Source organism: Hippopotamus amphibius, chromosome 2 (genome assembly GCF_030028045.1).
Source record: "Hippopotamus amphibius kiboko isolate mHipAmp2 chromosome 2, mHipAmp2.hap2, whole genome shotgun sequence".
Lineage (NCBI taxonomy): Eukaryota > Metazoa > Chordata > Mammalia > Artiodactyla > Hippopotamidae > Hippopotamus > Hippopotamus amphibius.
Window position 1 is genome coordinate 204,992,711 of NC_080187.1, and position 23,474 is coordinate 205,016,184.

The 23,474-nt window shown below is 41.2% G+C and overlaps 1 protein-coding gene across 6 annotated transcripts in view; it reads left to right on the forward strand.

The window, feature by feature from the left end:
* USP3 (ubiquitin specific peptidase 3) overlaps positions 1-23,474 on the forward strand; it is a 237,012-nt gene that overhangs the window by 126,650 nt on the left and 86,888 nt on the right. Inside the window, exon 1 of one of the 6 annotated variants that reach the window (XM_057722737.1) lies at positions 5,376-5,684. The exons of the other annotated variants lie outside the window; for them this stretch is intronic. Within the exon in view, the coding sequence (XP_057578720.1) occupies positions 5,594-5,684 (91 nt within the window). The 5' untranslated portion in view covers positions 5,376-5,593. Of the gene's footprint in view, positions 1-5,375; positions 5,685-23,474 lie in introns of those variants that run through there. 6 annotated transcript variants of the gene reach the window in all.

Genomic DNA, 23,474 nt, shown 5'->3' on the forward strand with positions numbered 1-23,474 from the left:
TACCTCCACTGCCTGGCATGTGGCAGGAGTACAGACAATATTTGTTGAATAAATGAACAAATGGTTGAACAGGAAACACAGAAATAAATAGCAGACTGGAAGCCTCGAAGACCCAACATTTCTTTCTGGACCTGACCTAATATATTTCCCCCACGTGTTGATAAACAAAACTAGACACTGAAGTATTTTTGTCATGGGCAGCTGGTCACAGTGCCAGCCAAGGGTGATCCTTGTGATTTCTGCTCACTCTATTGACTAAAAATGACTATACCCAGCTATAAAGGAAGCTGAGGACTTTCTTTTCTGAACCTAGGAGGAAAAGAAAACAGATTTGGGGTGAACAGTTAGCAGTCTCTGCTGCGGGATACAAGGACAGTCATGCCTCTGCCAGTGTCACTGGATGGCCATGAGCTATCACAGAATCAATGGATATTTACTCTAGAACAGCCCTTGGGGATCATCAAGGCCCAGGGGATTCAACTCCCTGACTTTACAAGTGGGAGACTGGGGCCCAGAGAGAAAATTGACACCTTCGCTTGTCAAAGAGTTGTTTGGTGCTAGAGCCATTTGATTTTGCTTAATTGGTGAAAGCTTTAGCAAAGTGAGTCTGTAAACAAGAAAACCTTCTAATCTCCTTCATAAAAGTGCTGTGAAGTTCAAATTTAATGATAAAGAAGAAAACATTCAAAGTAATCCGAAAAAGCAATACAAATTAAGATGTTGATGATACAGTGATTATTACAATGGTACTGAACCTAAATGATCCTTTCTTTAGTTACTTAGAAGACTATTCTGTGTCCTGTGGTCCCTAAGAGTCTTATTCTTTGTTATTAGGAACTTCAGCTACCCCCATAAAATACTGCAAAATTATTTAGCTGACCACGTGTGTGAGGGGTGAAAACCACCTTTGATAAAAGAGCAAATTACTAATTGTGTAAATTTGTGCAATTATTTAAACCTTCTTTGAACTTTAGTTCTTTCATCAGTAAAAAGGAAATGATAATACCTACACCTAAGATTTGTTGTGGGGATTAAAGAAGAAATGAAAACCACTTGATATAGTATCTGACACCTAGCTGGGACCCATTAAATGTAAATTTCTGTTCTTGCAGAATTAAGGTCCTTTCTGTGAATACCTAGAGGAACATTACACACAATGATTGATGTAATCGCTCCTGAAAGGGGCACTTCCAACAACATTTAATCAATAAATATAATATTTTTCTAATATCTTCAGTTGTTGAACTCATTGCCTGGGATCCAGAATTAAAAAGAAAAGCATATGCTCCCAAAGGAGACTGAAATATAAACAGAAAAGCCCAGCACCATATGACAAGCTGCAAGGAGTGGTGGTGTGAGGGGAAGGCTTAGAAGTCTGCTTGGGTGAGTGATGGAGGGCTTCCCTGAGGAGGCTATATGCTTCATGGGGGAGGAGTCAGAGCTGGGCAGGCAGAAGGGAAGGGATGCGGGAGGACACAGAGGTGTGAGGAAGCACACTTTCTATAATGAGGGAACTATTTTAGATATTGCTGGAATAGTTTTTTTTTTCTAAAGCTTTAACAAAAGAGAAGGGACAGGTGACTGATGGCAGTGGGCTTCCAATTTTATCTTGCCACACATGGGGAGCCACTGAAGAATTTGGGACAGGGAGATAATGCAAAAGGGATGAATGAAAAGAACTGGGAGAATGACAGCCAGAGAGGGCTGGCTGGCTGAAGCCCACACCCAGCCCCATCATTCATTTAATCATTCAACAGATAGTTACTGAGAACCTACCATGCACCAGGCTGAATTCCAGGAGCTGGAAATCAGGCAATGAACAGGACCAGCAAGGTCTCTGTTCTCATGGAGGAGACTGACCATAGATAAACAAGTAAACAAGCAAGTATCAGATAAGTGCCTCTTGGAAAATTAAACAAGGTGATAAAAGAGTCCCTGAGCGGTTGCTCCTCACCCTCTCCCCCTCCTTCCGAATACTCGCCAAGCCTCCTCTCGAGTTTTCCAAGGAGGTTTTGCTCCTAGAAAAATCTCAAAGGTAAATAAGTAACCTAGCTCTCTCCGTGCTTCCAATAAGACTTCTTCCCCAGGGCCTGGTCAGCTTGTAATCCTTGCTTGGGGACCACCCGTTCTGCCGGAAGTTCCAATTCTAAAAGTGAGGGGACGGTCATAACCTCGAGAACGGTCCTGATCATGGTTCCCTCCGCATCGTATAACCGCCTCCCGGCACCCCTCCCCCCTCCCTGCTCAACCCTCCCCCCCACCCCGTGTATATAGATATACCCTTTAGAAGAAAAACATTTGATAGTATGGTTGAAATTGTACATGCCTCTCCTCTGAAAAATACAAACTTTCGAAACTTGCTCGCCTCTTCTGGCAAGAGCTGCCCCCTCCCCCATCCCTACCCCCTGGGACTCGCGAGGGCTGGGCGGGGACTCCCAGGGGCGGCGCGTTCCCGGCACCCGTGCTGGAGGCTGGCTCAGCACTACCGGGGCTCACCCTCGCGTAAATCAGAGCTGCTCAGCGCCAAAGGGATGCGGGCCAACAACCAAAAAGCGAACGTAGTAATAAATGTAGTCGAAGAAACAAGGGACTAAAAACGAGCTCCCAAGTGTGCCCTGTGGTCCTCCCCCGTTTGATGCATTTACTCACCACGAGGTTTGTTTTCCCCCCCAAAAATTTTTTTTTATTAATGATGAAAACTTTCAGAGACACGGGAAAGTTTTAAGTAAACCTAGCAAAAGTCCCAGGAGGGCTCTCTGATTTTGCCCAGCTTCTCTTAACTGCCTGATGGTCATAGTTTGCCTTCTGCGGTCTATACCAGTCAGGCATGACTAAGCTAGGACCCCCGCTCCAAGGTGTTTTTATTCTAGCTAAGGAGAGAAGACTCTAATAAAACCTTTTTTTTTTTCTTTCTGTCTTTTTTTTTTTTTTTCTAGCAGATTACACCTTACAAGGTGTTTCCACATTCCTCGTGCCGTTGAAATCATAAATTCAAAGCTGAAGGGAAATTTAGAGATCAAGTAGGGGAGAGGGGGACAACTACCTGGCGTATATTGGGCCACTTCCTAACCGCCTGCCCATGGTAGACATTGCTAATCGATCACTCATTCATGATGGAACACATTTATTGGACGCCATCTATGTTCCACATGTTATGTTAGGAATATAGCGGGAAACCAGACAGACTTGTTTGCTACCCTTATGGACCTCCAAGGCGAAGACAGACATTAAAGAAGTACGCACCTGAAGAGTGTTTTGAAAAGGCAGAATATGGGGGCAGACAAGGGCATCACACACCTGGAGGTACCCTGGATGTGGGGTGGGGGCAGGAAAGGCCTCCCTGAGGAAGTGACGTTTAAGCAGAAATTTAGATGATAAGGAAACGTTACATGCTAGAATGAAAGACCGGCGTGAGTTCAGGGCATGTTTCTTGGCTAAATGAGGGGGCATGGATCATAATTGGGGGTAGGTGTCCAGAGGGAAACAGAGGTTGATCCAGCCAGGCCTTGAAAAAGAATCAGTTGATAGGAGGAGAGGGTTGGGACAGCCTGAGCAGAGGTCACATTTATTGTTTAACCTTCCCCTTCCTAGGCATTATTCTCTCACCTGCTATCATTAAAAAAAAAAAAAAAGCTATAAATTATTGACCACCTACTACGGGGTGGCAATTCTCATGAATTCTCACATCTTCCTTGCGAGAAAAGTATTATTTTCCCCGTTTTACGGATAAAAAAGGCTTGGGAGGACTAGAGACACTTGCTAAGGTTGGTCTTCTAGTAGGCAGCAGAGCTAGGATTTGAGCAGCTGCATTTTCCACAACTCGTCACTGCCATAAAACCTCAAGATGGCTTGCTCTAAAGCAGTCAAGTAAAACTTGGGAAGCAACCGAAGAGCGTTGACTGAAGAATCTGAAATACCACGGAGGGTGGGGGTGGGGGGGGTGGAAGGAAGGTGTCGGCAGAGATGCCGCAGGCAGAGATGCCGCAGGTGAGTGGACACCATTAGGCAGGGGAGTGCGCGGCAGAAACCGAGTGGTGGCGGGTGGTGTGCGAGATGGCGAGGCATGAGAAGGGACTGAGAGGGCATCCCTGGACTGCTCCAGGACTGCACTGCGGGGAGGTGCCCTGCTCTAACCACTACCCGGCCCGGCCCGGTTAATCATTTCCTGACCTTCCTTCCTCCTCTCGCCCAGCCCGCAAGATTGCCACATCAGCCTCCCCTCCCCCTGCTCGCCTCCTGGCCCTGTCGCTCCTTCGCCGGGTTTTACAAGGAGCCCCAAGTTTGAGGCAATGTTTGTAATAGCCCGGGACGTCCTCAAGGCCGTGCCCCAGAGAGATCGCAGGCTCGCTAGAGTGTAATGTTTGCCCTAGCGGCCGCTTGAGGCTTATCCTATCCTCTTTTCTACAAGGGGGTCAGGGAGGCAAGAATCCAATCCCCGCACGGATTAACCAATTACAGGCTTGGTTTTCCCTGTGGTCAAAAAAGGGGGATGGTAACAGCAGCTGTCGGGGTGGTGCGAGGTTTAAATGAGGTATTATGTGTTAAATGCCTGGCTAGGAGACAGCAGCGGGTGTGTAACAAATGTTAGATACCTTCCCTTTTTATCACCTGGCCGGGACCGCCCGCTTAGCACACCCGGGTTAAGTTATCTCATTTAAACTTACACGGGAGGGTGAGGTATGAATGTCCGACCACAGGCTCGTGGTAACGCAGATGGTGAGACCCAGTGACAGCGTTTGAACCCAGGTTCATGATCGCCCCCGCACTCAGCACCCAGGTGGCTGGCAGAGGCCACGTGTTCAGCACCTAGAACCCGGTCAGTACGGTACCTGCCGAAGGAAGCAGACCACTAGACCGGTACTGCTCTGGGACCTATGCAGACCGCTGGGCCACCGGGGGCCAGACCCTTAGCCTCTCTGAGCTCGTGCCTTCGTATGTAAAATGGGGGCTGTCTGTCTGCCCGGGTGGTTTTTATTTTCTTCTTCACACTTTCTTGTGTGGCCAGATTTTCCACCGCAGTGTAGTCAGGCCACCCCACACTACGCAGCGTCAGTCTTCTCTGACTGCGAGCGCTCGCCGGGCTGGGGTAAGAGCAGCGGACCGGCCCAGCGTGCCCCGGCTTGGCGCCCCACCCTCCCCGGGGCCGGGGAAAGCTGCGGCTGCCCGGGGTGGCGGAGTTGGGAAAGTCACTTCCGAGCGCAGTCGGACTCCCGGCCACCCTCCGGCGCACGCGGGTACCCCACCCCGCGGGAGAGGACGGGGGCGGGGCCGGGCCTGGAGGCGGGGCCTGCCCGGGGGCGGGGCGGGGCGGGGCGGGGCCGGCCTGGGAAGACGGAAGCCCCCAGCCTAGGGCTGGCGGCAGAACCCGGATCCCGGAGCACCACGTTTTCCGGAGCCGGGCTTCTGGAGACGGCGGGCGGGAAAACCCGGCGCCCGGAAGCTTTTGCTTTCTTTGACACAAGGGCTCGGGACGCAGCCGCCGTCGGCCGAGCGCCCGGCGAGGAGCGACCCCAGACGGAGCCTTCGGAGTCCCTCAGTACCCCGCTCGCCCGCTCCCGGAGCCTCCGTCCTCCTCGCTGCCCACCTCGTGGCCATGGAGTGTCCGCACCTGAGCTCTAGCGTCTGCATCGCTCCGGACTCAGCCAAGTTCCCCAACGGCTCCCCGTCGTCCTGGTGCTGCAGCGGTGAGTGCGGCCCCAGGCGGCCCTGCCGCGCACCCGAGGCCCCGGCTCCGCTGGGCCTGCCGTCTAGGGGCCGCGGGCGGGCGGCCGGCGCGCGGACTCGGGGAGCGGTGCGGGCGAGCCGGGCCCGGCGGCTGGGGAGGGGGACGCGGCGAGGCGGGCGGAGCGGCGGCGGCGGCTCCTTTGTTTCCCGCGGCCCGACGGTCCGGCAGGCGAAGGAGAGGCCCGCGAGGGACGGGAGCCCGCGGGGGCCACGAGCCCTTGGGGGCGGCGGCGAGCCGGGACCCTGGGCTGCGGCTCGCGCCCCCGCGCCGCCCGGCAGTGCGCGGGGGGCTGTGCTGGCCCGTGTCGCGGGGTCGGGGGCCGCGGGGGCGGGCGTCCGGCCCCCGCCGGGCGGCCGCACGTGTGGCGGGGCCCGAGTTGTGTCCCCTCCTTGACCGGACGGGGACAGCGCCGCTCAGGGGCGCAGCTTTGTGTGGGCTGCGGGGAGCGCCGGGGCCCTTCGCTGCCTGCCCCGGGCCCGCTTCCTTTCGCTTCCCTCCCGTGTTCCGGCGACCTGATCCACGCCGGGCCAGCGGGAGCCCCGACCCCAAGAGGTGCTCAGACTCGGGCGGCTGAGGTCGGAGGCTTTCGTCAGCCCGGGAGGGTGAAGTTTGAAAACGGGCTGCGGGCTGAGAAAGCCCAGAAGGCTGACCGAGCAGCTGCTTCGGAGGGGCGGCTCGCGTTGCCTTTCACATCTTTTTGGCTGTTTGAAATGGCTTTAGGATTTCCGAGTCCGTGTGCTGTAGGACAGTTATTAGGTTTATGTAATGCTTTTGCATTGCTTAAGCATCTTAACTCCTTCTGCCGGGCGCTTGGAAGCCCCCGTGCCCTCTTATTGTCTGCTCTAGTGACTTAGGATCGCACCGGCCACACTGCTTTGATTACTTCCTGGTAGGGCCCTGATGCTGCCGATAGAGTCTTTGTTTATTAGCTTTGAGATGATCCGTGGTAGCTTGGGTTGTAGTGTAAAATTTGCATTGTGCATTTCAAAAATCTGAAGTGCATTTGAAGAAATAAAGGGAAGAAAACAGCAATGGTACGCTTTTGCTGTTGGTGACATTTCTCATTGTGGGCGGAAGCTGGGAAGATACTTTAGAGGATGCCTTAACACTTTTGACAGGTTACTTCTTAAATGGTGATTATGTCCTTGGAGAGGAACACAGTAACGCCACAAAGAAAAATGTACCCGGGGATAAGGAATAGAAATAACTGCGGTTTCGCTGAGCTCTCAGAGGTTTGATGCTTTGCTTGCCTTTGTAAAGTCAGATTGTCTTTTTCTGCATGAAGCTCATAAAGATTAACCGGTTAATTGGTTTTACTGCGTAGTGTTGCAGTTCTTTTATGAGGGTGCAGAAACTTACCTACGAATGTTTCTTCCACAGTGAATGTTGAGTATGAAATAAGGTGTCAAATTGCTTTACAAATTAGTTGGTGTTGCATTAGCTGTAATTGTAGCTAGAGCTGTGCTGCTGTAACTTTTTTTTTCCCCGAGATTTGAAAAAAAAAAATGACCAAAGTAAACATTAGGAAAAGCCTAGCTCATGAGGAATGATGAAATTACTTTTGCTCATCTGTGCTAAACTACAGGGATACAAAGCAGACCTCACACTTCTGGCTTTTTTCTAGGTGAAATCACATCAAATTTTAAAATGGCCTCATTGGGCACATGCATCTAAAAAAAGGAAAAGAGTTTATGCAAGTGGCAGATATCCTGTTCTGAGTCACTCTTGCCTTTGTCAGTCAGGGTGTCCACTTGACTGTAGAAAAGAGATGCAGAAAATTGAACATCTCTTGAGGAACTTCAGTTAAAATGGAGCATAACTAAGAGGTTTGTGCCGATAAAAAGAACAGGCTAGTATGTCTAGTCCTAAGGGAGGGGTGATTTCTGCCCAAGGGCTAGGATGTTATCTTTGCTTCTTACCAGGTTTGTCTCTGACATTGCTTTGGGAGGGTGATTTTAGTCATGTGCTTGGATTTGTAGAACCAATAAAGCTAGTTTCACAACTTTATGTGGGTTTTTATTCTTCTGCTCATGTTCTGTGAATTGAACCCATTTCATGTGGGCCTCCCACTTTAATCTATTGGCATCCACTCATTGATATAATCTCTTGTTTTTGTATTGAGCTTGATCTTGTTCTTGCCTGCCGGTTGTTTCAGTGATTAAATGATTATTAAAACTGTGAGTCCTTGACTAATTCATCATCTTGGGGGGTTATGTATTCTGATGTTTATTCTCCAGCACTCTCGAATCAAATTTCTTCCATCTTTTCTTTACTTTTTTTTTTTTTTTTTTTTCCTTTTGGTAGGGCACTGAAAGGGTAGCTAATGTGTCGAAAATGCGGTGACCAAGTATTGAGCCTGATTACATTCTTATTAGGGAGGGAAGAATCTCTGTTTTGGCACTGTGACAATAAAAGTAATGCCCTTGCCTTGTTTTCTTTGGGAGCTTTCAGTTACACTGCAGTGAAACAGCCTTAAGGCAGCCAAGCAACTTGCAAAAGACCAACATCCTAGGCTCTCCTGGGTAGCAGTACATCCTTGCAAAGCAGTTCCTTGGAGCATCAGTTTCATTATGTCATCTGTAAGAAAAAAAGGGTAGTACTTCACATGTTGTTGTTAGGATGAACAAGGTAATTTTTGTGAAAACTTTGAGAAACTCCAAACACTACCAAGTAATAGGTGGTATTATAGGTCAGAACATCTTCATAAAGAGGACTCTGAATACTTAAATAACTAAAGCCCCTTAAATAGGGCCTAGGACACACTGGCTTTATGCTGAATTATGCTTTGCAAGGAGATATATTATTCAACAAGATTGGGGGTGTAACAAGTAATTATACTTCAGAATTAACTTGAGCTTCTTATCTGTGGAAAGCCCTTGGTACATATTAGTGTATATGTTCTATAATTGTGTACCACAGCGGTTCTCAAACTTTTTGTTTTCAGGACCCCTTTACCCTCTTAAAATTACTGAGAACCCAAAGAGCCTTTGTTTGTATGGCTTATAGCTATTGATATTTGCTGTGCTAGAAATTAAAACAGAAAAAAAATTTAATATATATTTATTAAAGCATTTACAATTAAGAATAATAAATCCATTAGCTGTTAACATAATAGTTTGTATAAAATAACTGCTTTTCAAAACAAAAAAATTGGTGAGAAGATTGGCATTATTTTAATTTTTGCAACTCTGTTGTCTGGCTTAATAGAAGACAGCTGGATTTTCATATACTGCTTTTGTGTTCAGTCTCTTGAGATCTCACACATCATGTAGCTTCTGGAAAACTCCACTGCATGCTTGTGAGAGAATGAGGGTAAAGAATAAAAGCAACATCAATATTATTTGTGAAAATAGTTTGAGCTCATGTACCTCCTGAAGGGGTTTTGGAAACTGTCGGGGGCTCAGGATGACACTTTGAGAACCCACTTGTATACAATGATAGTAACAATTAAGGACACCTGCTCTTATCAAAATAGCTTTGAAATATTAAAGACTCCCTTAAGGCCTTAAAACTAGGAACATTTATGTCTGTGTGGAGACTTAACAGAGTTTATAAAATGTGTTAGCTGGGAGCATGGGGTCCAGTAGTCTGTCCCTTGCTCTCAAAAAAGTTACAGTCTAGTCTGGTTGGGGAGAGACAGGAAGCTAACTGGTTAGAAGATAAATCCATGTTGTGGTTTAAGGTAAATGTTGAAAATAGCAATCTCCTAATAAGGTAAAGGTTGATTTCTGTCTAATTTTGCTAAAGGCATTCTCATTTTTAAATGAAAAAGTTTTAAATAAAAACTAGGACATTCTCTGAAGGTTTTTGTTAAGTGCACATACCAGATGTTATTTTCAGAAGCTGGAGGCTTGGGCATTTCAATTTTTTTTCTGGTAAAAGATTTGAACCAGTGGCAAAATACTGGGGGGAAAACCCAAATTGTTAAAAAAAGATGCCCTAAACACAACTGTTTTAATAACTAAGGAAAGCCAAAGACTTCAAGGGTTTGAGTTAAATAGCCGGTTAAATTGGAGATATTTTAATAGCAGAGGCATGAGAATTTTTCCCTGATTAATTCTTCAAAGAGTTGAGAAGGCCTCTTAAAGTTTCCAGTACATGCTTGCCCTCATATTACCTAAGAAAAGTAAGTGTAGATTAAGTAAATGTTTTGCAGTTGGGGTGGGTACTGGAGATAAACCCTTTTTTGAAAATCCACTTAGTAGGATGGGGTTCTGATTATTGATTCCTTGTCATTGGTAATAAATTTATAGTTTGTGATAAAGCTTGTGATAAAGGTGAGAAATCATCTTGATGGGGGTGATGGGTTATTTTGTATCGTATTTCCGTCACAACCTACATCTAAAGAAGACTCTTGTATGCCCAGTAGACTAAATTTTCTAGATAGGATCAGTCATTTGTTCATTGTAAGGCCAAATGCATTTACTGCTTTTTAGTAATAACCCTGTATGAAATATTTATTAAGTGCCTAGCACGTAATAAGACACTCAGTAAATATTTGCTTAATGAATGAAGGAACTTTCTTCCACTTGGATGGTGGCTGGAATGGCCTTAAACTTTATGTTTAAAATAAATGGAAAGTAAGTGAGCTTCTCGCCAGAATGCTTTCACTAGTCCCCATTCCCAGTTTTTAGTCTGTAAAGTAAACTTTGGCTTGTGAGCAACTGACCATCTGCAGTGTTGTTACCACAATGAGTTTGTATTCTTTTGACATTCTGTTTATAGGTGGGCAGATGGACGTTTTTAGTAGTAAATGTGGATGGGGCAGTTGAAAATCAGTGGACAGGTGATACTTTTTTCACATTAATTTTGAAAATTAATATTTGATTTTTATATACTTTTTTGAAGAATTTAAACTTTTTTGATAATATTTGTATGCTTAAGTCAAATGTAATTGTCTTTCTAGTTTTTCTGGCAGTATCCACCCCCAGTCCCAGCCCTTGGAACCTTAAAGCAGCCTAAGCATATTTCCAAAGTCTCTGAGTAATTGGTAGTGGATGTGAAGGACCTGGAATTTAGAATGTGCTCCATGTGTTTGTTTGAAGAGGCTGCAGTCTAGGGATTGAGCCTAACATTTTGCTGTTGTGAAGAAGTTTTGACACATGGATCAAAAATTATTTCCTGAATAGTGTTCTTAGTAGTATACAAAGAATATCCTTCATGGCCTAAGCAGGAGAAAGGATGGGGTTGGTGGGAGAATCTGAACTCTTTGTTTCAGTTTCTTGTTATTCATTTATCCTCAAAATAACTCATTCTCATCATTCTTTGCTTTTACAGCATTAGCCTTAGGCTCTTATACCATATTACTTTTTCCTCTTTGAAATTTATGCAATTTTCTTCTTTACTGGAATATAATAGATTAATTTTGGATCCTTTAAACTCAGTTTGGAAATGCTTATGTTTTTCTAGTGTTTGTAGCTCAGTAAGCAGAACAGTGAGTAATTTAGTTTGTAGCTCAATGAGTAATTTAAATTCCTGCTTTAAAATTTAATTGAGTCCCTCTACCATCAGGGAGTAATTTACAAGTATCAATACATTTCCCCCTAACCTGCTTTGCTTTTTTTCTTTTTGAGCTTTTCCCCCCTTTTTGAGCTGTATTATGTATTTTCCTTCTTTGAAAAAAAAATTAGTGTCCAACCTACGGGTTTTGTGTTCAACCTAAGCATCCAAATAGACTTGGGTAGTAGTTTATCAGTATTTGAAGTGGAAAGTATATAGTATTTAATGCATTTTAGTGTTTTATGTTTATTCATAGCTCCCTTAAACATGAGAGCAACTGCATTCTAGGAGTTTTAATAGAGCTTTCCTGGACAGATGGCTTAGAAGGAAGTACTTAGATTCTCAGCAGGTGCTAGTACTTTTTGGAGGGTTTATTTGTGATGAAGCTTACCTTGATTGACAGCTTAGAATGCTGAGAATACCATTAACGACAGTAACAGCTTGTTCATCTTACCTAGAATTGTTTTGTGCCAAGACCTCTCAGGGTGCTCTGTGATTTATAATAGTCTGTTTTGAGAATGTAGGTAAGAGTAGGTATCTTTCACAATGAAAGGAAATTTACCTAAAAATTGTTCATTGCAATTGTATCCTGAAATCTTTCCGGATTGTTGAATGATCTTTGGCTTAGAAACTTGTAAACAGAGATCATCTTTTAACTGCTGTGTCTGCAGATGTTAGAATATATAGCAATTCCAGATGTTTTCTCATCTATTAGTTTTACTGAGTAGGAGGAGAATTGAGAACAACATAAAGTAACTTCAAAGCAGTTGGCTAGCATTTAATCCTGACTAATTTAATTAACTACCCATCCTTGTAGTTTTTCCTGTTTCACAGATTGTGAAACTGAGACAAAGATTAACAGAGTTGCTCAAGATGCTTGGGGGTATTAGAGATAGCCCAAAGCTTAAATTCAAATACCATTCAAACCATACTTTCAGCTTGCCTTTTTAAAAGCAGGGTCTTTATTTTGTCATCTAGTCACTTAATGCTTGATAATTTAAAGGATTATAAGCGTTTGGAAAGACACTTGAAAAAATTCCTTTGAAGATTTTGATGTGAAAGTACATTTTAAATTCTACACTTTGAAAATAATTTATTTTAAATTTCTGTATTTGATTAGCACTTCCTCCACCTGTTTATTGATTAAAGTGCCAGCAAGTTGGAACAAGATTGTTCATACAATTGGAAGAACACTATTTTTTAATGTCTCAATTTCAGTTCAGACATAATTTTGTTTTGTAGGCTGAAATTCACATTGCTTTCATTCAGATATCATGAACCAGTCTTCTCACCATAGCTATGGATAAAATGCAGTTAACTTTTGGTTATTTTATAAATGTGCTTCTCTTCTTGAAGTTGCCCCCTGCCATGTTTTCATTTTGTTTCTGCTGGAGGAGATTCTTCTTGGAGGTGGATTGTTGTGGGGTGGGGGAGGGGGAGAATTCTTAAGATAGGGAATTTTGCTTTTGTCTCTGGTAGTTCAGAGGTTATTTGAATCTTTGCTTTTAGGCAGTGTACTTTGTTGATTCTATTTAGTTATATTCTAAGATTTTCCAATTGTATTTCTTGTAAAAGTTAATTACAGTCTTTAGACTGCAGGGCTTAAAACAGATTTCCCTCCCTTCTTTTTTTTTCCTCCGTCCCTTCTTAAGACATACTGAAAAGTAGGTATAGGTATTCTGTTTACAGATATATAAAATACAGATAAGCTTAGGAAGGCAATTTTGGATTTTGAAAACTATTGTTGAAATTAAACTCGGTCATTGAAAAATGAAGTTTGTAGTTGTCTTAGTATTCGTGTTAGCTAAATACTTCACCATTAATCAGTACTGGCTAATTAAATTTTATAAGACCCCTTTGAGGAGGGAATTGAGAGTTTATTTTGAATATGAACCAGCTTGTGGCTTTGAAAATATATTATAACCAACTGGATTTTATCTGGAGACTTTGTACTTTAGGATTGAATAGCTCTATCAGTGGGCTGTTTTCCATTTTGAGTAGATGTTCTTTCCTGATATTTTTCCTTTGTTCTAGCTGGGTTTAAGGCAGCCTTTTAGAAATTTGCTTGCCTGTTTATCCTTGACCTGCCCTGAAGACTCTTCATTTTATGAACTGTTCTTGTACTGTCTCATCACGAGGAAGAGCAGCTGGTGATTAACTGTCATGTTCTTGCAGGTTTAATTTAACTGATTGCAAGAGAGTACACTTGTTCATTTAGTGTCTTTAAATTTTTGTCCTTACTGACCATGCTTAGGTTTTCTTTTTTAGATAGTAGATTATCGTCCATTACTTTGTTTTGAACATTTGTTGTACAATATTGGGATGGTAAGATTTTGGCCAAAGTTTGTGAAGACCATGCTGAAATTTCCAGGAAGCAAAATTTTTTTTGGTGACGGAATGTTTCTCTGGGATAATTGGTAGATAACGTTAGAGAACTATTCTAATATAATATTTTTAAAAAAGAACTTCTATAACTTAGACATTCTGGGGCCGACACTTATATTATTGGTTGATTTTTAAATTTTAGTGTCATACAGTAAAACTGAGATTAACTCTAGTTTCCATCTGAATTATTTTGAGTGTTAATTGTGAGCTATGTTCACATTGGAGAAATTGTTCACAGCAACTGACTTAAGATTCACCTTATATATACGAAGTGGCTGCCAGAGCTCAAGATTCATGCTGTGCGAATTTAATTCTAACTTAATTTAACTGCATTGGCTTCATTTCAGTTATTTCGAGTGTTTTGTTTTTGTGTAGTCTTTTTAGTGCCTCATTTAAAAAATATTTTTTCAGGCTTTTTTTTCTTTGAATAATTAATAGACATTTTTGGGAAAATGTGGGTCAGATTCTAAAATTGTACCTATTGGTTGTAAAAAAATTCAAACTCTTGGTTTGTGTTACACAATTAGAACAGCTATTGGAGTTTACACATCCCTATTTTCTGTAACATTGGGTATCTGGCCCCTTAAGCAGTGTATACGTATGTACCCAGTTTGTTTTTTCTTTCCGTTTCTTCATAAGTAGTCCTTGATTTTAAAAGAGTAGTTTCCCAGCACATCAGTAAATACAGCTGTGGTAATTTCACACCCCCCCACCCCAACTTTGTGCTTTAGTGCTAACCTATATTATATAGCCACAAAAAACTAGGAAGAGAATTGTACAGTGCAGGTATTAAACCACTCTGAGTAAAGTCTTTGATAATAAGAGGTCCCTTAACCTCTTGTTTTATTTATTTATAGGAGGGAGTGCTTCCTATAAAAAAATATATGCATCTTATCTTGCATACACTTGCTTTTATTTTTTTGAAATAATAGTGTGTGGTGTTTACATTTATGACTTGATTCATTTCTTTTGAAAATCCCTCTACTGTTTAACCATGAATTTGCTTACTCAGGTTGTTGGCAAAAGCGTGGAATTGCATCAGATCTTGATATATTAAATAAATGGAATATTGGATGCCAGAATTTTTCTTAAGTGATTCATGGCTTTTGTGTTCATTTTCTGTATAATCGGCTTCGTAAAGAAAGTTACCCCTGATAATTTTTCTGTAATTATTTGTGTCTGGTCTTCCAAAGGCATGAGTGGCCCATTTTGACTGATTTAGTGATCTGCTTTGACTTTAGTACTTCTAATCCTTCTCCCTACTGCCCTTTCCTCTCATTCGGAGGTAGGGGCACAGTTCCAGTATTTATTTATGTAGAATAGATAAAGCATAATAGCCTCATTAGGTGTTTTTCCCCAAAGTAGGTCTGAACAAGTCTTAGTTTGTGATAGAACAAATAATAAAAAGTGTGTTTAGCACATTAGTTTTAGAGAATGTATAGTTTCACATACATTATTTCCATATGTTGTTTTCATTTGACATTGAAAACTGATTTCAGAAATGCATTTCAAAATAGAGTAGAATGCTTGAGCCAGTGAGGGGACCAGTCTAATGGATCAGAATTTGCTTCTGTGCAGGAAATCAGCAGGACCAGATGCCCTCTCTTTTCTGGCTCTGTAGGTATCTGGACTGTTAACATATAGATGATAAATTTTGGCCAGCTTTGAAATTACATTCTCTAGTAGAGGACACATACCATTAGCTCTGCAAATTAGCCTTGTACTATACAGGGAATTCAGTAGGTGCCTGGCCCCGAATGATAAACTATTGTAATTTTTATTTTATGTAATAGATTATAGGCATTTTTTTTAAGATGAAAAAAAAATGGTTTAGCAACTTCATGAATTGATATGACTTATATCAATTTACCTTTTAAAGATTAATTCATGTTTTCAAAAGGTAGTACATATACAGTTAAGTCATACAGTGTAGTATCAAAAGGTTTAAAATAGAACGGCAGTCTCACTCCTCTCCACCCTCAATCCTTCTGTCCACATACAACCTCTTTCAGCTCTATTTAGCTTTCTCTGTCATGTTTACCTACATACTTCTAAATAATCACTGTTATTTCCTAATTTACCCATTTTAGGTATCATCTCTTGACATCTTGCTAGGGTAAATGAGGACATTAGTGTTTGCATTACCCTCCTCTCTGCCCCTCCCTCCATTTCTCAATATAACTAGACTACAAATTTTGATTAATGTGGTGATTACTTTTTTCTTGTCTAGCATTTTATTTTTCCTTGTTATTAATTGCCTTAAAAAATTGCTTACTTTACCTTCTATACATTTTCTCCCAAATATAGCCTATAAACCTGTCAAATGTCTATGAATATTATTTTCCAAGTACTTAAACACATAGTCTTTTAGTATTATTTTTTCCCAAAGTTCTCCTTTCTAGAGCTCTCTCACTCCCATCTGAACTGACTGTTCTCTAGGCCTACTGGATAGTTTTTATCCTGTGACTCCCTTGTTGTTCTCGTGTATTAGATCTCCTATTTCCTGGATCCCAGGCCTTTCTCTTCCTTGGTTTATTAGACCATTTTGCAGGGGTACATCATCTAGCTCCCTCCTCAGGGGAGGCAAAATTTTTGATCCCATGGAAGTCTGACACTTTTATTCTACCTTTATACGTGATTGCTTGGCTGACTGTAGACTATTAGTTAGAAAAGATTTTTCTCTTAGAATTTTAAAAGCAGTATTCCTTTGTTTTTAGGCTTCCAGTGTTGTTGTTGGGAAACCTGATGCCTTTTTGATTACTGTTCCTTCATATATATCTTTTTATTCTTTCTCCTGGAAGCTTTTAGGATATTCCTTTTATCCTTGGTGTTCTGGAATTTCAGAATGATGTGTCTCGGCATGGTTAGTTTTTCTTTTCTTGTGATGGGTACTCAGGGGACTTTTCTTTCAATTTATACATTTGAGAGTACACTCATCCTCCCATACTTAAATCTCTTAGTTTGTACTTTTCTCTTTGTACAACTTCTATTAATTGAATGTTGAGCACTGTGGGTAGAACCTGTCATTTTCTTATCTTTTTATTCCTTTGCCTTTTGGTTCTAGTTCCTGAGATATTTCCTTCTTGTTGTTGTTGTTGTTTTCCCTTCCACCCTTCTACTGAATTTTGATAGTAATATTTTTAATTTTCAAGAGCTTTTTCTCATTTTTCTGACCATTGCTTTTTCATACATCTGGTTGCTGTTGTTTTGCAGTATCTTCTCTCATTACTCCTAGGTTTTAGAGTTTGCTTTGATGTTTTTGTGTGCTCACTGCTTTGTTTCTGTTTCCGCTGGGTTCCTCTTTTTCTTTTCAAAATGATTCTATTAGACTACAGGTTTTCTTCAAGGATCTTGTTTTATCTTTGTCTGTTTTTCCATGTAAGAGTGAGGCACTAAAAAGCTCTGTGAATGAGTGAGGCTTGTCTACAGATGGGCTTCACTTTAAGGTTGAGGGCAGGCTGCCTTCTTCATTGGAGGAAGACACTCAAGATGTCTGTATGGATTTTATGTATATATATAAATAAATATAAGCACCATTTAGTTTTTCAGTCTTCCCTCTGGGAGCCGTACACCTGGCCACCGATGTTCTGATATCAGGATGTAGGAAGTCCCATGAGTCCGTTGTTCCTTGCAGCCCTTGGACCACTTGTTTTCAGTGTCATCCTTACCTTTGCTGTCTGCTGTACCCAGTGTCCCTGAGCCCAGAACTGCCTCCTGTCTGCACTCTTCTCTTATGGCACTTAGGCTGTTACTTCCTTCATGCTACTAATAAGATTGTTACTGCTCCTCTAGCTTCTTCTTGACTACCAAAAATGTGTTGAAATTTGCTTGTCTCACATGTTCTTTTTATCTTTGTGAGTTGATATCAATTTAATTTCTTTATTGTCATTTTAGTGAGATGTTAGGTTGGAGAGGAGATAAGAGAGAAATTGGTCTGCCATGCTTCATTTGGTGTTTATTTTCAAATGAAATATTTAAAATCCAGTTTTTAGGGCAAAAAATGCTTTGCCATATCAGAAATGGATTTTATTAGTCATCATGCAGAGAGTTAAATCACTAAAACTGAAATCTTGCAGTACTGTTTTTGAGTAAAAGTTCAAACTAAGATTTACCTTCCCTGATGAACAGAGCAAAATATTGTTTCTATTACCAGAGTCAGCAGAGAGAGTAGATAAGCCCCGCGGTTTGACTCTGTTTGGAAAGCCAAATCACAAGCCAGAGTTTGGATATATAAAAGAAACATAGTTGTAAGGTCACTTGGACTACTGCGGTTAATATGTTTTAATGCTTTTACTGGATTAGTTTATCATCCATCAATAAAGGGAAGTTACTGCCAGGTTTATAGTACTGTTTGGCTCTGCACAATGGTAATTTAACCTTTCCTTTGTGTTTTAGTAATTTTAAAAAGTGTGTTCTTAATTGGAAGTAAGGAATAAAATTTTTTAATCTCAGAAAACCTTTTTATTTTGATATAATTTCACACTTAAAGAAACATTGTTAAGAATAGTACAGAAAAATAATAAATAAATAAATAAAATTAAAAAAAAAAATAGTACAGAAACTCCCTGTGTTCTCTTTACCAGTTGTTAACTTTTTGCCACAATTTGTTACACATACACCTTCTTTTTATTTATCCCTCCCCTCAACCCTTGCCACCAAGTTACTTGCAGACCTAACACTCCTTCAGCCATAAATATTTTTTTTTCTCCCCAAGAACGAGGACTTTCTTTTCAGTAAGCACAAGATATTGGTCAAAAGCATGACATTTAATAACTGACATAATAGTATTATCGAATGCACGTTCCATTCTTAGATTTCTCCGGTTGTCCCAATAATGTCCTTTATATAATGTCCTTTATAGCTATATCTGTTTTCTGTCCCCCCACTGCCTTCCCCACATCTAATCCAGGATCACATGTTTCATTTAGTTGTGATAACTCTTTAGTCTCCTTCAGTCTAGAACACTTCCTTATTCTTTCTTTGTCTTTCACATCTTGGTGTTTTTGAAGAATACAGGCTAATTATTTTATAGAGTGTACTTCAGATTGAGTTTTTCTGTTGTTTCCTTATGATTAGATTCAGGCTGTGCATTGTTTTGGTAGGAATACTACACAAGCAATGTGTCTTCTCAGGGCATCTTATCAAGAGGTATTGAGGTTGGTTTGTCTCATTTTGGTGACGTTAACTTTGATTATTTTATTAAGGTGATATTTGCAAGATTATTTACTGTAAAGTTACTACTTTCCCTTGGTTATTAAAAAGTATTTGTAGGAGATGCTTTGAGATTTTATGTATGATGTCTTATTCCTCATCAAACTTTCATCTAGTAAGTTAGCTTTCATTGATTCTTGACTGAATCAATTAGTTATTAATTATTATTAAAATCAACATTGCAAGATGTTGATTTTCTAACTTATTTCTTCTAAGTATGTACAGGGAAGAGCTTTCCTTTCTCACCCACTTGTTTATTTACTCATTTATTTTATTAAAATGGACTCAGATTTTTATTTTGTGACATTCTGTTATTTATTTATTTTAAATTTATTTATTTTAATTGGCTGTGTTGGGTCTTCGTTGCTGCACGTGGGCTTTCTCTGCTGCAGCGAGCAGGGGCTACTCTTCATCGTGGTGCTCGTGCTCCTCATTGTGGTGACTTCTCTTGCTGTGAAGCACAGGCTCTAGGCACATGGGCTTCAGTAGTTGTGGCACGTGGGCTTAATAGTTGTGGCCCACAGGCTTAGCTGCTCTGTGGCATGTGGGAGCTTCCTGGGGCAGGGATCGAACCCGTGTCCCCTGCATTGGCAGGTGGGTTCTTAACCACTGCGCCACCAGGGAAGTCCCTGTTATTATTCACTTTGAAGCTGAAATTGTCTTAGATTTGGCTAGTGGGAGCCCCCTTAGGCCATAGTTTTGACACGCACCTATTGCTTTTGGAGCCTTTTCTTTCTGGCATGGCATGGTGCTCCAGGCTCATCTTGTACTCAGCCTGCTGCAGTCTTGGAGTCAGTCATTTCTCCAAGTAGCCGTCATTTGTTTTAGTGGGGAATAACGTTTATAAACGAAGATCTCTCAGTGAATAGGAGCTAAGGAATATAACTATATATAAATAAGTAGACATGTCTATATTTGTGTGTGTGTATAACCATGAGTTCATTTTGATACCTTTAATTCCAGTTCAGCACTACAGGTCTAGTCTTGCCCTTTCTGCATTTGTAATGCCCTTCTCCAACAGTGAGAGTCTGGTTCCCATTATCCTCAACACATGTACTTGTTTGCTCCATGCCATAATCAGAGAAAGTAGTTCCGAACTGCTAACCCGTACCATTGCAAAGAAAACTCCTTATAGCTAGAGTTCAGTATTTGTTTACAGTTCTTTTTGTCTGTATACTCACAAAATATGAAGTACTATGATCAAAAGTTGTTTGGGTTAGTTTCCTTCCCTCTCCTTCCCTCTTTTAGTACACTTCTTTATTTGACATACAGCTAGCTTCATTTGTTTCCGTTTGATTTCCATTTTAGATTTTTTTCCACCTTATATACTTAAAAAGTATATAAAGCATGAGTATGGTTCCAAAAGCTAAAACCATACCAAGAAGTGTTGCTACCTAACCCTTCTACTCGTTCCTATCCAGCCCGTTTAGACAACCAATTATTTTGATCTGTCCTTCCTGATTCTTTTGTAAAAAAAAAAAAAAAAAAAAAAAAGCAGGTTTATGAGTATTTTCTTATTTTTTGTCACAAAAGGTAGCAAACTAAGTATACTCTTTTGGAATTTGCTTCTTTCACTTAATAGGATATTCTGGATATCACTCGCATGTTTGTAGAAATTGTCCTTATTATTTTTTAATAGCTTTATAGTGCTCCATTTGTAATGTGTCACAGTGAATTCAAACATTCTCCTATCGGGCATTTTGGTTGTTTCCAGTATTTTGCAGTTTCAAATAATGGCTGCAACTAATAGCCTTGTACAAATATATTTTTGTATTATTGGGTATCTTCAGGGAAGCTTAAAAGTTTTAAGGTTTTAATTGCGTGAGCAATAATGTGCAGGTGATTTTATACTAATGCTTAAAACTGTTTGTCTGCCTGCTCCCATCTTCCCATGTACCATGATCTTAAAAATGCATTCAAGGCTGTGGAAGTGAAATTCTTTATTGTAATTATATTTCTATCTGGGAAACCTTGAAATCAGAGAGCCAGAAGTGGCCTTGGAAACATTTTTAGTCTACTTGCAGATTCATTTTAAGCAGTTGACTTTTCCTTCTACGTACTTGTCAATGCTGTTTCAACACCTAACTACTCAGACCCAGCTGTTTCTAGTAGTTTTCTCTTTTAATTTAACTCGTGTTAGATTCCTTCATGTCATACTGTTAACTGGCTGCTCCCTTGGGCATCCATTTTCTCCGATGGGTCTCGGCATATTAGTGAGTAGTATAAACTCAGAGGAGCATCTTGGATTCCTAGATAATGCTGCTGGCCCTCTCAGCTGGTTGATGACTTCCAGTCTTTTGTTCCAACTAGTAGGCATTGGAGTAGAAGGGTGACCTCCTCCTGCATTGCTAGATAACCAGGTAAAAGATTGGCCAACATAGCTTCCCATCAGAAGGGCCATAAAAGGATTACACGTGTTGAGATAACGATCCCCTTAGCCTAAGGGTGGCTGGAGCCTCCAAGCAGGTCACTTCTGGCCCTGAGATGACTCTTCAATTTATGTGCATGCACCATACAGATGTTATTATTTTCCGTGCATGTCCTGACATGAAAAAGATTAGGAAAGTTGTCTAGAGCACAGTCTCAAAATTAGCCTCTATGAACCAAGGATGGTGCCTCTTAAAGACAGCCAGGTAATCCTTATTTATCCTGGATAATGAAGAATTATTTAGAGTAGAAGTTTAAACCTACTGTCCATAAAAATAAGCTGATCACCATATCTTAAATCTCATGTGATTTGAAATTATTTCTATTTACTTCTTTGTTTAAAACAAAAGTTAGAAATTTAAAAAATGTTTGTAAAGACTTGGTCTGTAACCCCACAGTAGTGGATGTTAGAATACCCAAGGTGTATTTTGATTGATGAGATTGGTGTGCCATAATTTAATCTCTGTTCTGAATACCTCGGAGTTTGGTGTATTTCAGTATGTTTTCCCCCCAATAAATTTATTTATTTATTTATTTATTTATTTATTTATTTATGTATTTAATTGGCTGTGTTGGATCTTCGTTGCTGCACACGGGCTTTCTCTAGTTGAGGCAAGCGGGGGCTACTCTTCATTGTGGTGCATGGGCTTCTCATTGTGGTGGCCTCTCTTGTTGCAGAGCACGGGCTCTAGGTGCTTGGGCTTCAGTAGTTGTGGCTCACGGGCTTAGTTGCCCTGTGGCATGTGGTGTCTTCCTGGGGCAGGGATCGAACCCATGTCCCCTGCATTGGCAGACAGATTCTTACCCACTGCGCCACCTAGGAAGTCCTTCAGTATGGTTTTGATAGGTAAGTTGCTTCTGTACTTAAATGTTTGGTCTGAGTAGTGTCTTAGTCAGTTGTCTAAACCTCCTTGCACATCTCTTAAAATGTGCTTCTAAAGTGTATTTGCATCTGAAGTATTTTACATTAAATAGATAAAGTTTAATGATTCTGACATTAAGGTATAGTAGTTATATCAATTTTGAAATAAGCTTTTTAAAATAGAATATTTTATCTCATTCATTTGATGTTTTAAATCTAATTTAATTTTCGGTCAGTTACAGGAGGAGTTTCTGAGGGATTTTTGCTGACTTTGACTTATGTATTTGGAATTTTTCTGTGGAAAGGAATTGTCAGCTTCAGGTCCTTTTGATGAGTATAAACTGGGAAAAAAAATTCTGAAAGTTAGTAGTCATAGTATATGTGGGCATATGTTAACTGCTTTGTATAGCAGTCACCAGGATTAACCCCTGACAGCCATTTTGTTCTTTTTAATATAGTCTTTAAAAAAATAAATAAATTTATTTATTTATTTTTGGCTGCATTGGGTCTTCGTTGCTGCACACTGGCTTTCTCTAGTTGCGAAGAGAGGGGGCTACTCTTCCTTGTGGTGCGCAGGCTTCTCATTGCAATGGTTTCTCTTGTTGCAGAGCACAGGCTCTAGGTGCTCAGGCTTCAGTAGTTGCAGCACATGGGCTCAGAAGTTGTGGCTTGTGGGCTCCAGAGTGCAGGCTCAGAAGTTTGGCACAGGGGCTTAATTGCTCCGCGGTGCGTGGGATCTTCCCGGACCAGGGATCCAACCGGTGTCCCCTACATTGGCAGGCGGATTCTTAACCACTGCACCACCAGGGAAGCCCCTTTTTAATATATTCTTGAGGGAAGGGAACTGAGAGTTACTGGGTGCTTTCTGTTTGTCAGGCCCCTTGTGCACTTTATACTCTTTGTGTCATGAAACCCTTACCGTAGCCATGTGAGGTAGAGGTGGTATTTGTCCTCTGTTTTACAAATGAGGAAGCAGGCTCTGGAACCACTCCTTAAGGTCATAGAATGAAATAATGGGAAAGCTAGAAGGTAAGCATAAAACTTATGCTTATATTGGTTCTGAAGCCCAAGCTTCATTATACCACATGACCTCTAACGTGTTCCTTTTGAGTCTACAGAGTAACGGTTACATTCCTGTGAGGATAACCAAGTCAGTTTGGTACATTTTTGTGTTAATGAAGGAAGGAATTCTTTTGTCAGGGTTAGAGGTCAAGGGCAGGTGATCAAGGCCTCTGTCTAGTTCAACGGAAATGATGTGGAGCAAAGTTGTAATCACTGTGCCCCTCCTCTTCCTCCTCCTTCTGGGCTGGCTGTGCAACTGTTTGCTGAGAACTTTAAAAGTGTAAGTACTTCCTCAGAAATCTT